Source organism: Tinamus guttatus, unplaced genomic scaffold (assembly GCF_059628265.1).
Source record: "Tinamus guttatus ecotype Peru unplaced genomic scaffold, ASM5962826v1 Tinamus_guttatus_pri_ptg001076l, whole genome shotgun sequence".
Classification (NCBI taxonomy): domain Eukaryota; kingdom Metazoa; phylum Chordata; class Aves; order Tinamiformes; family Tinamidae; genus Tinamus; species Tinamus guttatus.
In genome coordinates, this window is record NW_028289610.1 from 171,990 (window position 1) to 187,635 (window position 15,646).

Below are 15,646 nucleotides of genomic sequence, written 5' to 3' on the forward strand. Positions count from 1 at the left end.
ACCAATAAAGTTTCTGTCGGCTAAGTTGGTCTCAGCTGGGTTGCGTGAATGTAATTGCACTTCTGAACACCTGTGGATGGTGTTCCAGAAACCCCTTCCCTCTGGTACTGCTAGCGAAAGCAATACATTCACTGCAGAAGAAAGTCTAGCGTAGGTATGTGCGGGTGCACGTATAAATGTAACTTTTTTTTTCTTAATACACTGACCACATTTTAAGTTACTTGACAATTGTCACTTAAAATAAATCATAACAACAACAACAACCATGAGTAGTTTCCAGGGGAACTGTGAAATCAAAAGGATTCCTTTGAAGTCTTAGGGTTTTTTATGCAAGGAAAAGATGTGCTGTGGTTACTGTTTGGGGTTCATTGCCCCTTCCACTGGTTTTCTTATCCACATACCCTGCAGGTACGTGTTTTAAGCACTGAAGATACTAATTAACAGATAAAGTCGTCACAGAATACAGCAGCATGGGAGAGGTGTTAATATAACAGTCCTTACTGTGAACGTTAACATGGCAAATTGATTTTATTTGCTCCTGTACAAATGAAAACATTACAGTAATAAAATGTGTATAAGCCAGGTTGGACAAGAAATCGAAGCTTTTTTTTTTTTTTTACATACAGAAGAGATGCAGGGGGGTGCTTAAAGCTATTTCTATTCTCTATGTAACTACCCAATGCTTTTATATATATCACAGTTCAAAGGCAATTTGTCAGTATTTGCCAAGGGCAGAGTTTAGCTACTTTTTGTTACGTTGGTAAAGGGGGTCCCTCTCTAGTCTATCTTTAACAGTACATGTAAAATTCTAACCCTGCGGGTCGAGAGAGCTTATGCCTTGCACCTTCCTTGGGAACGTATTGCTCTTCTGGGTCATGGGAACATAGGAAATAATCCTGCATTCCTTTCCCTTGTCAACACTTACGTTACTTTTTTCTTTCTTTTTTTTTTTTTTTTTTTTTACTAGTGTAGATCACATTTATGGGAACCTTACTAGCTAAGCAGAAAAACACCAAAAGTTAAGTGGATATATTTTACAGAGCTTTCTATTCTGTCCTTATATTCTTACTTCTATCCCTTAAAATTACCAAATGTATTATCAACTATACTTACTTTTCTATGCGAGAAAATTAAAACATCAAATTGTAAGTACTAGCACTGATTATATTAGTTATTGTGAGTATTAGTATTCTGATACTTTTGGGAAGAGCACATTTTACTAAAATAGTCTTTTCACTCAGCTTGCACAGCACCTGACACAATGAGAACTGTCTCAGTGTTCAGTTTCTATGTTTTTTTTCAGTACTACTAGCATAAACACATTAATAAACACATAGACTAGGTTGTGTCACAATAAAATAGATGGAACAAATTACCTTTTCAAATAATAGGTACTAACAGATCTCTTAATAGTATTGCTTGTCTATAAATGAGAAGACAAATAAGCATCTGTCCAAACACGAATGAAATAGCAGAATTTAGAAAGCACAAGAATATATATTACGGTAAAATATAAATCAAATTACGAAGACTTGGACAAAACAGCTTTCCATAAATTAAATACAAGAAATAAATGTGTTTAAGATGAAATTAACCACTGTACTTTCATATATTTGCATCTCCTATTATGTAAGAGATCATATGCATCATCTTTAATTGTTACAGACTCTCTTCTACACTTGGATTTGACAGAAACTGGATTAAAGAAAGAAGAATATTGTATTGACCAAAATGCCCTTCGGCAATAGAATAATGCCTCTGTATTCCTATATAACTTTTTTCAGCTTTTTTTTAAGCTCCAATTCTAGGGCCTGTTCAGCAGATAATAATAGGAGTTGGGTGGTTTTTTTTGTTTGTTTGTTTGTTTAATCTGTTCATACTGTCCCATCTAGTGTTAAGTTCTTTGAAAGGCAACTTGTAGTTCATTAACCTAATTTTCCTGCTGGAAGACTTGTGGCTTGTAATGGTTCTTACCCATTTCATCTGGATTTCTTGTTTCACGTTACTGCCAATTGGAACAAAACAAACATTAAGAAACCGTGTAAAAAATGATGTCAGTGACAGAATTGTTTTAAACTTGGGAATAATGCTTTTTATTACATTTTGGCTTATTTGGGGAGTATTTTTTTTTTCCTTTTCATGTCTTCTCTTGGACTTATACTGCCCTCTCCTGTGTTCTGAGTTCTTTGGGTAGCCAGCAGCTGACATAGAGTTGACAAAACTGAAGCCCTGTTTTAATCAGAACACCTGGTCTAGTGTTGTGGCTATGAAGCTTTGTAAGCAATCAAGGAGGCGCTGCTAATCTTTGAGCACAGCACAGTTCTCTTGCCATTGCTTATCCTGGGAAGATTTACAGCAAAACAACACTATCCCAAATAAGATTAAGACAAGTACTGTTAGCTTGAGGTATTCAGAATTCATGCATTACAGCTCTAAACCCCTAAGACATATTAAAAAACATATGTATATTCTCTAATTTTTCAAAATATAAATGCATTGCATACCACTGTGTTGATCTTTGGGAACCTTTGTGAGAAATTTGTTTCTAGTCTGCAAGCTTTTTTTTTTTATAAGATCATAAGGGCTATTTCTTTTTATTCTGCATTTTCATGATATTTTCATGAAATATTATGTCATGGGAAACCTGTGCTTTAAGGACAAACATTTAATAACATAAAAGTTGCATCAAATAAATTGCAGGTGATTGCAACTAAAGTTTACAGATCAGGACATTAAAGCTAGGATGTTAACAAAGAAAAAAGTCAGATTAAAAAAACTGATTATTCAGAAGAAAGGATGTTTGAAGTACTGCTGTGAACAGTTTTTAGCATTTTAAAAGACCATAAAATAAAGGCACAAGGATAATCAGCTTATGAAGGATAGTCCTTGACTTGTACGGATATAAGATGGGGAAAAACAAAATAATAGTTTGGACGAAGGCAAAATAGTCTGCAGCTGGCACACAGAATGAGCTTCAAGGTCACTCGAAAAGGCTGCTGAAGGCTACAGATGCAGTGGACAAAATAAATAAATAAAATAAAAGCTTTGTGATTAAGTAGGCTGCAGGCCTAATGCTTTCTTTTTATTACCTGATATTTCTAAGCATCTTGTTGGAATTACTGCATAATTTTGTTCCACTTCTAGTGCAAGATTTTCTTCAGCCATCTCCCATAAAGACTCCTGTTTTAATTACTGGGAAGTGTTTATGGCCATATACAGGAGTTCTTGAGAGCACATAAATCCATAATCATGTGCAGCTCTACTATCTATAGAGCCAAACAGATCTGCAACACATGTGCCCAGGACTGCAGCACATGTGGGGATATTGTGCACCTGCGGATTCTTACGTAAAATATAATGCTTAGGAACCTTCTCCTGTTAGATGGCTGACCACAGCCATGAGTACATATCAGAGGCTCTCCCGTAAACATACCCTGAATTACGTATGATCAATTAAACTTAATTTGAGTTAAATTGGGGATATGTGATAAATATTGCAAGCTTGCATTTGAGGTATGTTTGTTGCCTAAAGGTATAGAAACAAGGGCTGACTATGCCTATTTCTTGAAATCATAGAAAAGCTGTAATGATTTTAGTTTGGAAATGTTTTCTATCTGAGGGGAAGCCAGCAATTCTTATTTAATGTTTTCCTGTCAAAATTAAAGGAAGATACAAACTGCTGTTAACACAGCCAAGGACATTTTTGCCAGTGAGGAACTTTACTTAAAAAACGTCATTCAATTGGGTCAGAATTTGAGATTTTAGGAATTTTGGAAAACAAATGGAAAAAAATTGGAAAATCTTACCTAGGAAAACTTTGTTCCTTGGCGGGTATACCTTAGGTACCAAACCTATCTGAACAGCTGAGTATCAACCCACTAGCAAAAAGGCTGGGTAAAAAAAGAAAGGAATATATGTTCCTTCTAGACCTGAGAAAGGGCTTTAAGGTACTAAAGGTGTTTAGCAAGTTGGAATGCCATATACATCCGGCCTGATGCCAAATTAAGTGAAGTATATGTAAAAGGGAAAAACCCTATCCAGATCTTTAGAAAATGAACAAAAGGCTCTGATTTTCATGAAATAATGCAAGTTAACAAGCTTATTTATTTCTCTGGCTGTTTTATTTTTACCTTTTCTTTTAAGGAATAAAAGAATGTGTTTGCGTTCTATTTGTCAAAAAGCACAAAACTGCTTTTTGCTTAAACCAACCGAAGAACAATTCCTATTCCCTGTCAAGGATAAAAGTGATTCCAAACACAAACAAGGCACAGAACATCTTATCTAGAGAGTATGTCTTCAAGTCCTAAGGTTGTGAATATGCATTCAGATTAAAACTACGGATCTCAGAAGTATCAAGGATTATGAGGTGTTTTACATAATATGACCTACCATAACAAAGGTTGTCTCTTGTCTTTGAAGACATGGGTTTCAGTGTACACTGCTGCAAGTGTCAAGTGTGTTCCATGCAGCTGATAAAGAATAAAGAAGAGAAATATATAGAAGTAGGATATTCTTTAACTGTTAGTAACACACTCTGCCCCAGATGTTGGCAAGTTATTTGACATAAATTTAAGTATCACAAACACCATGTGGTACAGTAAAGGGCCAATTGTGTAAAATATGAAGAGGGGTCACTTCTGCTTTAAATTTGTGTCTTAATTCTGGATATACTTCAGTATTTGCATATTTTAGTACCATGAGTGTTCCGCATTCAGGTGAAAGCCTATTGGCAACATTGATGAGGAGGTAATATTACACCTTCACTTAGTGACAAGTGCAGCACAACAATTTCTTCTCACTTCTCACAATATGGAATGATGTCAGATGATGTATCAGTGAGGAGGAAGAAAAGCTGCATCTCCTTACATGAGGAATCACATTTAAGTAAACATTTATATCTCAACAATACAAATATTAGTAAAATCTATATACAAGACTTCAAAGATTAGAAACCTTGCTACTACAGGAAACTGGCAAAATTCAGAGGTTTTAATTATGAAATAATTTTATATAAAGATTTGGGAATTTAAGTGATTGTTCTTTGCTATTTCTTTGGCCTATAAAAGGTGCAGCTTACTTTTTATCAGACTTATACTCTCAACAGAGGTATTTTTATAAACGTTCAGCAGCCAAGTGTCACATTTATAGTAAAAAAACAAGAATTTCCCATTTTGGGGAGACTATAAAATTCAAAAAATAAAAATGCAGCAAGTAAATCAATGAACAATGAAATGCCCTAAATGCTAGCCTATTCTTAATTAATCTAAGCCACTCGTAAACAAAGATGTCAAAACCTTTGCACTTTGAGTATTCCACTTAATATAGAAATCCATTTCATTGTGTCTCAGGAAGAAAGAAGATAATAAAGAAGCTTTGCGCAACATAACCTTACTTCTTTGCTAATAGCAAGTAAGCTTTCTGTTCTAACTGGTGTCCTAATTTTTAATGACTGAATTTCTCAGAGCTTAGATTTCCAAGAAAAGTAGAAATGTACCAACTTTGGACAGTAGTTTGCTATTGAAAATGATGGTGTTCATTAACTACTCTGAATTCACAGCACGATTTCCTACTAGCAATGTTTAATCGTATTTTATATAAGTTGTACAAAGTCATTTTAGTTATATAAAATGTTATATAGTCTTTTATATAACTTTGATCTGTACTATAAATGTTTCATAACTATGTCTTCTTGCAATAGTTATTTTGTTCCTTTACATGTTCTTATTATACATAGACCACTATTCTGAACACTGTCCAAGCAGAGTTAAACAGGATACTGCAAATCTGACAAGAATACCAGTATAAAACTCATCCATTTCCATTGTCTCAAGCTCACCCAGCATTACAGCCTCATTCATCACTCTTGTGAGTTGCCAAATAATTGTTATTTGTGGTTGTAAGGAACCTCATCTCATTGGCATGAGTTGTCGTGGACCTGCTAAACCTCCTTCAAATTCAAGCTCTTTGCATCTATCAGTGCATTAAAAGTTAAAGTTGGGGAGAAAGGGGCTGAATCCTCACCTTCTCTTAATCTAAGTATTTATGAGGATATATTTACAAACCTTTAAATAGAAAGTAATCCTATGCCCTGCAACATTTTAGATGTTTCACCATTTTTATACTTTGCATGCTTGCTAACATTTTATGTTAATCTGAGCCCATCTTACATTATCGATTTTCTATTTGCAGTGATGACCTCAAATTTTAATCAGTTACTACATTAAGAATGACATGTTGGCATATAGTACTGTTGAAAAAATAGATTATTTTCTGCTGCTTTTATAGATCTCTCTAATCATTCTTCACTGAATTCTTAAAAGATGCAGAGATTATTTTCAGTTGCTCAGGAACTGCATATTATTCTAAAATAATCACTCTGCACTGCTTACAGTTATACACTCCCAAGTTTTGCTGCTTGCTGGTAGGCCTGCTCATGACTTACTGATGAGTCTTCAAAACATTTTTTTTCCCCCATCCAAACATAATCTGAGGGCTGTGTTAGTGCATCAGCCGCTCTGGCTGCACAGCCCCAACAGAAGCATCATGAAAGACAGTGGTAGTGCTTTAACTTTTTAGTCTGTTGCCAATTTAATGTACCCTTAGGAGACTGGTAAATTAATCCACCTAAAGATTTGGCTGCCCACTGGATTTACTAGAGGTGTGTGTATTTATTTATTTTCTGTCTGACGCTAGTAAACTGAACCAGAAAACCTCAGGGAATTCTTCTCTTTTCAAAACATGGAAACGACAAAGATACTGAAGAAGCCTTATGGATGATCCTTTAATAAACCAGAAGTCTCTAAAGGAGAGCTCTGTCTTTAGCTTTTGAGTTTCCAGCCAGTTTAAGTTAATACAGGTACTCCTAAAACCTATTTTCACAATCTTGCTTTCTGTGTTTTATTTTTTCTGCATAGTAATGCTAAAGAGTCTCACAGTATAAAGCAAGAACAGGAGTCCAGCAGAGGTGTTTTAGCACTCCTATTCTTCCCTGCTTTCATAGATGGATCAAAACCTTTTACATATACAGACTTTAACACCACCAAGTTCATTTTACCCAGCAGGCAGAATGCAACCACGAGTATATTATTGTTGAAGACACCATTTGCCAGTGTCGGTCGGTCATCAGTTTTCTAGGATTTCATTTCTCCCTCTTCCCTCCAAAATGCTACCAAATTGTAATAAACTGATAAAAATCTATGCCCCCAAACTGCCTGACAATCTAAATAAGGCAAGAGGCAGCACGGTTTCTATGTTCCAACTGTTGGCCTTGAGTTGACAAATATCAACTCAAGCACAGTGCTTCGGCTGTCAGGGCCCCTAGGCTGAGTGTCTGCTTAGTGGTTCAGCCTGCACTGGTCCAGCACAGCAAGGAACGTGGACTCGGAACCAGGCTGGGAGAGAGCCGAGGGGTTTCAGTCTGTTCAGCTTTTTTTTTTTTTTTTTTAAAGACAGATGTGCTTTGGGGTTTGGTGATTGACCACTGGACTTCAGTTAATGATTGTTATGTAGACTTAACATTGAGAGGTAATTTTGACTGATTTTATTTTTTTTTTTGATTTTTTTTTTTAAATCCGGTCACATGGATGCTATGAAATGCTACTATAAAGCTAAAAAAAAAAAAAAAAGTATTTAAAGCCACAAGGCATTCACTGTTAACAGATTGCTTGACCTGTGCATTTTATTTTGAAAAAAAAAAACAAAATAGTCCTTGGCAAGGGCTGATGGGAGGTAGCTGAATGAAGTCCAGATTAGTGCCTTGACCAGAATCATAGAGCCCGCAGCAGGGGGGATCCCATTAAAAATAAATAAATAAAAGACGCACGACAGGATCTAGGCTCCAGGACATGGACTCTAGGCCGATCATCGCCGGAGGGGAGATGACCGCAGACGCTGTCACCTCCCCAGCTCCGAGCCGCGCCACGAAGCGCCCAGCCTGGCGGGCGCCATTTTGTGCCGGGGCGCCGCCAGCGCGGGCGCCTTCACCCCGCACTGACAGCGGTACCGACACTAAGCCCGGTGCCGGCGCTCGTACTGGTACCGGTGCCGGCGGCGCCCTGCTCGGAGGGCGCACTCCTCCCCTGCCTCTGCCAAAGCCCCGCGGCCTCCGTGAGAATTACCCGCCTCGGCCTCGCCACCGCGGCCCGGGGCGGAGCCCGCGCAGCCGCGGCGCCCCCACGACGCGGAGCGGGGCGGAGCGGGCCGAGTCTGGCGAGGGGCGGCCCCGGCGAAGGGCGGCCCCGCGCTCTGGGTACCGCTGCTGCCCCCGCGCCGGCCCAGCGCCCCGCTGCCGCCGCCGGAGCCGCCATGAGCGCCGACCCCGTGGTGTTCGTGGGCGCCGCCAGGACCGCCGTGGGTGAGGGCCCGCGCCGCTCGGGGCGGGCGTTGCGCCGCGGGGGTGGCCGCCCGCGCTGACCGCGCTCTGCCCGCTTGTGCTCGGCAGGTTCCTTCAACGGCGCCCTGTCCGCGCTGCACGCGCACGAGCTGGGCGCCGTGGCCATCCGCGAGGCGCTGAGGAGGGCGAGCGTGGGCGCCGAGGAGGTGTCGGAGGTCATCGTGGGCCAGGTGCTGCCCGCAGGTGCGTGAGGAGGAGCCCCGCGTGGTCTCACGCCATGGCGTGTGGGGGCGTGCGGAAACACCGTCCGCAGGGGCGTGGGGTGATGGTGCCTTAACAAAGGGTGTGTGCGGGGTGAAATGGCTGCTTCAGTATCGCACGTAAAGGTGATTCCGCTTTCCGAATGTTTTCGGCCTGCTGTACTCCCTTGGTCTGTGTCTCTACGTCGTACAAAAGAGCTGGCATGACTTCGGCCTGGGGAGATCAAGATGAAGAAGGTTTTCTTTGAATATAGTGCTTTTATTCACTCCATTGAGATTGCAAACAAAGAGTGGGAGCTTTTGTCTGTGCATTTGTGGAAAGCTGGCTGTGCATGGCTTCCAGAAAATGTCAGAAATAGACCCTTCAGCTATTTGCAGTTAAAAGAGAGCATTATCTTATAAAAGTGCATCTGTATAGTGCTAATTTGAAATTGGACAGTTTGTTTCATCCACTCCTGGAGTCAAAATAGCGTTACAGACGTAATGTACCTGTAACAAGTGGCCAAAGTCCCTGGCTCAGCAAATATTGCGTTAGTCTGCAATATACTGCAAATATTGCATTAGTCTGCAATATAAATGAAGAGGTGGTTGAGCTCTTATTGATAACACACTTTTAGGAATTGTTTTATCTACCAGTTAAAGTCAGGAATAAGGTAGAATAAGGTCTACATTTTGCGCAAAGTGGTGAGTTTGGTCTTTAAGAACCAACAACGGAAAAACACAGCATGTTTTTGCAGGTGCTGGTCAGAACCCTGTTCGGCAGGCGAGCATTGGGGCAGGAATTCCCTACTCTGTGCCTGCTTGGAGCTGTCAGATGATATGTGGCTCTGGCTTGAAGGCGGTATGTCTGGCTGCTCAGTCCATCCTGGTGGGAGATTCCAGTATTGTGGTGGCAGGAGGCATGGAAAGCATGAGCAAGGTAAATGCTCTGATTTTCTCACTTACTGAGAACACACAGCAGCCCTGTTTAAGTTGTGTTTCTAGGCTAATATCTTGAGGGCAGATTGTAAGAGTAGCATCAGGTTCTGAACTTTTACCTGCAACAATTGGTTTTAGTAGCCAGAAAAAAAAAAAAAAGAGGAAATTAGCTACTAAACTGGTACCATGCAAGGATATATCACATTTAAAACACAATTTTAATTTTCCCCTGTGCCTATAGTGATGAACGATTTGCTTGTGACAACTAGCAAAAGCTTCTCCTTTTTTTTTTTTTTTAATGCTGCAGAAGATCCAAGCACAGTATAAATGAGAGCATTACTCGCGTGCAGACTGAATGTTTACGAAGTAATTTGAGCTTGAAAAGAAAATAAAACACTTTGATTTCACTGTTTTCAGTCTCAGGCCATGTGAGATGATTGGTTCTGGGCAGATGAGCTGATGCCCAACAAGGAATGATTTAGAGCAGGCCAGTACAGCCCATATTGGCTCACAGGGTTATTTAATTCACTCTGTGTGGTCTGTTATCTTGGAAGTATGCAGGTCAAGTGCAGCATGCCAGTGTTAGACTTCAGAGGGCGACAGCTTGAGAATCTTAGATTTTGACTGGCTGAGGACCTTGAGGACCTTTTTTTTTTTTTTTTTAAACTTGCCACAAAGTTTCTTCTGCACTGTGGTGTTTGAGGAAAAGGATCTTGTTATGCAGGAGAGGAGTGTGTGAAGAGGACTGCAGGGAGGAGAAGTGAGCAGTGAGCTGGGGTTCAGGGTTGCTATCCCCAGCCCTAAAGCAGGTGTGTGTCTCTCTGGCAGATTACCTATCCAGCTGTCTATATCCTGTGCTCCTGGTTTAAAAATCTAACTCTTTTTTTCCAAACACCCACTTGCAGGCCCCTCACGTAATTCACATGCGAAATGGAGTAAAAATGGGAGAGGCTTCCTTGCAGGACACAATAATCTGTGATGGCCTTACTGATGCATTTTATCAGTTCCATATGGGTATAACAGGTAAATACCAGCAATCCTGAAAATGAAGTGGTAAACTGGGAAGGAGGGAAGAATTCACTCTTAGTAAATCTCAGAAATCTGAAGTTTCAGACACCAAGTGTTTCAAGTTGTGCTTAAGCCATAGTAGGACGGAAGAAAGTAAATCCTAATACTGAAAATTTTTAGGCATTTTTCTCCACTGTATATAAAATTAGATTTTTTTTTTTCTATCTCAGCTAATAAATTGTTGATTGTGGAAATGTACATTTTGTGCTTGTGGCTCCTATCTGTTTACTCCATCCAGGATGGAATATTCCAGTACAAGGTGCCTGGTACTTTCTCAGTTTTTGACTATAAAATGGAGTTACTTCCAAACAGGCCTCTCATCTGAAGTGCCTGTAGCGACACCTGAGCATAGTTATGCAGAGAAGCAGTCGCCTAGAAAGGCTTGTTTTCATCTGCATTTAACCTGATATATCCTCTAGGAGATTATTTGCAGAGTTTCCCCAGAAGAAAATATGGCAGAGCATCTTAAGCAAACAAAATGAAAGATTCAGAATGAAAGCCCTTTACAAGTTCAGCTGCTAGCTGCTGCTGCAAATGTTAAAGACTACCCTTGTACTAGAATTTAAACTTATAGTGATGGCAGTTCCTGATGGCCTGAAATGATTGTTTGACTTTACATTTTGTTCTTATTCCAGCTGAAAATGTGGCTAATCAGTGGCAAGTTAGCAGAGCGGAACAAGACCAATTCGCTTTACAGTCACAAAACAGGGCAGAGGCAGCACAGAAAGCTGGCTATTTTACAAAAGAAATCATTCCTGTTCTTGTACCTTCTAGAAAAGGTATGTGTGAATGGATAATAACAGCTAAATTTAAATAACACCCTGTTTGCTGATATCTGTTTATTGTGGATGGTTTCCCAGCTGCACAGTCTGTTCCACAGGCTGGAGAGTTGCTCTCTTTCAACCATCAGTAGGTATTTTTGAAATGAGAGGCAATATAAATGCACAAGGTCTAACAACTCTCTATACAACTCTCTATATAGCTCTGTACAAATATTCCTGCAGTCACCGTGTGTTAAATTCCTGCTGCACATTGATCTGGTGAAACATACCTCTAGTAAAAGACACAATTACATTAATTGATGTTAATTAAGTGGGTCAGGTGCATGTAGACTTTCAAATATGCAATAGGTCTCTCAAGGATATAAGGTCTCTTATGGAGATATAAGTAGGCCTTTTTGGCGCTTGAGTCAAAGCTCTGTTTCTAGAGCAGGTCTGTTTCTAGAGCAGGGAAACTCCCCAACTTCTTGTAAGGTGGTAATGCAAAAACTAAATTTTTCAAAGAGACATCATGAACCAGTGGTTCAGTGTTTACATGTAAGAGACCTTGGGGGAAAAATAGTTCTGGCATTGGTCCTGTTACAAACTGACGTAGAGCTTTCCTGATGTCAGTTTAGATAATGTTTAATGACTCTTGACTGTTCTTTGCAATGAACTACCTTTCAAAAAGTAACCTTTTACTTGGAAGAGAAGCTACTAGCTTAGGAACAGCAAGAACAAGATCTGCTTTCATACAACTAGGCAATATTTTAGTAGCTGTTGTTGGTTTCAGTAAGCCTACCTGTTTGCTAGAGGGAGCTTTAGTAAACTGCTCTGATCTGGAAGCCATCCCTTAGCCAGAAGGGCTTATTGCTAAAAAGGAATACGACACATATTGCTGATCAGCTTGCTAATTGTGTCAGCTTTCTGTTCGAGACAAGTATACGTGTGATTAGACCCTGGTCCAAGAGCAATACTCTATTTTGCAGGTACTGTAGAAGTTAAAATGGATGAACACCCTCGACACGGGAGCAACTTGGAAACAATGGCAAAGTTAAAGCCATGTTTTCTGAAGGATGGAACTGGGACAGTAACAGCAGCTAATGCTTCAGGTTGGTCAATCTGTCTCAACACAAAAACAGAATAGTAGCTGCGTGCAGCTTGGAGGTCTGTGTGAGGGATTTGGCTTCAGTGTGGCTACTGCCGAATATGTTTTCGGGGAATGGCAGTGTATTTGACATTATAGGTCAAACTCGAGTGTGGCGGCTCAGGATGAGATGGCTTTGCTTGCTTTCTCTTGTGAAGCAGTGCAAGTGTTTGGAGATAACAATAAAATCTGAGGTTGGAACAAATAGAAATGGCATCTTTTCCATAAAAAAAACAAGCCCGTAGTGGTGTGTTTAATATTAAAAGTTAAGACAAAGAAAAAGCTAATGATTCCTTTTTGAAAATGTTATCGCTGTGGACTAACTCCTGCTACAGGCAGCATAGATATTTCCATGTCAGTCCTTATGCTGCTGCTTGCAAAGTCAGCTTGATAGAGTTGATATCCCTATCCTTCAGATTATGTCTCAGTTCTTGCACGTATTGCTTTCTTAATGAAAATCACAAACATGTCACATTACTCAAAATTAGTAACTTTGGGAGTATACTTGGGGAGTGTGTGTATATCATTGGTCAGATTCTGCTGATTTAAAGAGCTCCAGCTGACTTAAACCAGTAAAAGTTTTGTGATTTTCGTTTTTCTTTTGTTAGTTTTGCATAAATTATGAATTTACACAAGCAGAAAAATGTACTATAATAAAACTATAAGCCTCCCTCCCAATACTCTTTTTTTTTTTTTTTAACAGGCATAAATGATGGAGCTGCAGCTGTAGTTCTTATGAAGAAATCAGAAGCTGCTAGGAGAGGTCTTACACCTTTGGCCCAGATTGTATCTTGGGCTCAGACAGGTTTAGACCCATCCGTAATGGGAGTAGGACCCATTAGAGCAATAAAGCAAGCTGTAAGTAATTATCTAATTACTATTAGGAAAAAAAAAAAGTTTGCAATCTCTATTCATTGACTGGCCATTTTTTTTTCTTTGTCCTAAGGAAAACTTTGTAGAAAAAATAAGTGAAAGCAAGCTTTTAAAAAGCAGAGTAGGTAAGACTTAGACTACCACTGTTACTCAGGCCCGGTGCCCATTCATTGAAAATTTTTAAATGTACATGAATAGAGTTCAGAAAATAAACTAGCCAAGTTTGGAGAAAGCCTTATAGATATACCCTGAGAGGCTAAAGATCAAATTTTAGGAATGTCTGTGTAAAACAAATTGAGGGATGATTTGGTCTTGCCATGAGATGACTTTTTGTATCGCCCTCTTGATTGCATTTGTAGTAGTGCAGCGCTGAGAGAGATCAGCGAGTGCATCTACATCAGCAAATCTGATGGTATCCTGTGCTGGGTTTTGCATGGGAGATGCAGTCCTGGAGAGCATCTCCTCCTTTAGTTTCACCTGAAAGGAATCCTGCTCACGTGCTCCAACAGCTCTGCAGTGCAAACCCCACTGATTACTAACTCAGGCGCAGAGCAGGGCTCCCATCCCTGACTTTCCGTGGAGGAGACGCACCAGCCGGGCGGGCCAGTTGTGAAATACAGTTGCTGCAAAAGGTTCTGCTGACAAACACTGTCATTAGAAACAAAGCGAGCAGAGGTTAAACTCCTAAGTAGGTGCAGGTTTAGGCACGTTTCACCTAGGTAGGCTCTTGCACCGTGGAACAGCTTCTCCCGTGAAACCATTAAGCTTGACCATCTTGGAGAAGAACCGTGAAAAGTTTAAATGGAAAAATTTCAGCTGAATGGCAGGAGAGACTGGACCGATTACATGTGACAACCTACAACTAATGGTCATTTCACTATTTCCTATAAAGAAGCTTGTGGTAAACACTGAAAATCTCTTATGAGAATGACACAGAGTTAGATAATTGAGAGAAATGCTGCTTTTGGTAGCTTAAAAAGTACTTGTAAACACGCTTCTCAAATTATTCTAATACTGACACTGTATGTGGCTTGGTGGTTACAACCGCAACAGTACCAGTGGGCATGATGTAAAATTGATTTTTTTAAGAGTAGCCACCAAGTTGTACCTAGTTTTTGTAACACGCTGGAATTTTGCCTGTTGTCTTCAAGAATCTATGAATAAACTCAATTCCTATTTGCTTCACCTTTCTAAGAGCGAGCAGTTTAGGTCAGCTGTAACTTAAAGCTCATGAAAAGTTCCCTTGAGTACTGAGAAAATAAAGCCTTTGCTTATTTTGTTTGCAGGTTGCCAAAGCTGGCTGGACTCTGGACCAAGTTGACTTGTTTGAAATTAATGAAGCTTTTGCAGCAGTATCTGCTGCAGTAACAAAAGAACTGCAAATAAATCCAGAAAAGGTAATAAATATACCAGGTATCTTAAGTAGTTTGTCTTCCATAAATTGAAGTAATTCCCTTCTGGGCCTCCTGGAAGGTATTCAAAGCTAAGAGGTGAGAGCACTCCTCTGGTACTGACTTTGCCATAAGCAAGAAGGATGGGAATTGCAGCAGGCAGCCAGGGGTAGTACTCTGCTGCAGTTTTGCTTTGCTCATGGGCAGTTTCCTAACAGCACATGCTACAACATTGCTACAGTAAATCTGAATGCGTGGGTAGGCAACAGCTTGAGTGCTTTTATTAGCGTCAGAATTTGAATTTACTGTTGGCGACTTGCATGCAACCCTCCCCTCCCAACTTTCCCATCAACTAACCCCTATCATCTTCAGCTAAGAAGGGTATTTGACTAGATGCGCTCTTTTGAAAAAGAGTAGAAAAGGACTTAACAGCTGTTAAAATTTTCCTTAAGATAGTGCTAGTGGTTTGAGCCATAGTCACCTTCACGATCTTCCCCGTTAAGTTCTGCACGGTTACTGGAGCAATTTCACCCCCTGACCCTGTGCATCGCCCTCTCTTTCAGGTTAACATCCAGGGGGGAGCCATTGCCCTGGGCCACCCTCTTGGGGCCTCAGGCTGCCGCATCCTGGTCACTCTGCTCTACGCCTTGGAACGCACAGGTGGAAAATACGGTGTTGCTGCGCTGTGCGTTGGAGGTGGCATGGGAATAGCTATGTGTGTCGAGCGATGACTGTACAGGGTATGAACCCCCTGAGGCTTGAAGGGTTTTGGTTTACCAATAAACTGTCAAGAGGACTACATCTGCGGTTTTTCCCTTCCTCCCTCTCCCCCCCACCAGTCTTAAAGGTACTGGATCACTGCCAGTGAAAGTAGTGATCATGGTTCCACCTACAATTAG

At 40.3% G+C, this 15,646-nt stretch overlaps 1 protein-coding gene across 1 annotated transcript; it reads left to right on the top strand.

Annotated features, from left to right (window-relative positions):
* The first annotated feature begins 8,289 nt into the window (after positions 1–8,289).
* On the top strand, positions 8,290–15,548 carry ACAT2 (acetyl-CoA acetyltransferase 2). Its single transcript, XM_088538411.1, has 9 exons — positions 8,290–8,353; positions 8,441–8,575; positions 9,330–9,511; positions 10,416–10,533; positions 11,214–11,357; positions 12,326–12,448; positions 13,187–13,341; positions 14,643–14,753; positions 15,311–15,548. Exons 1-9 carry the CDS (start codon positions 8,305–8,307, stop codon positions 15,476–15,478), a joined length of 1,185 nt encoding a protein of 394 aa, XP_088394537.1. The 5' UTR covers positions 8,290–8,304; the 3' UTR covers positions 15,479–15,548.
* Positions 15,549–15,646: the final 98 nt, after the last annotated feature.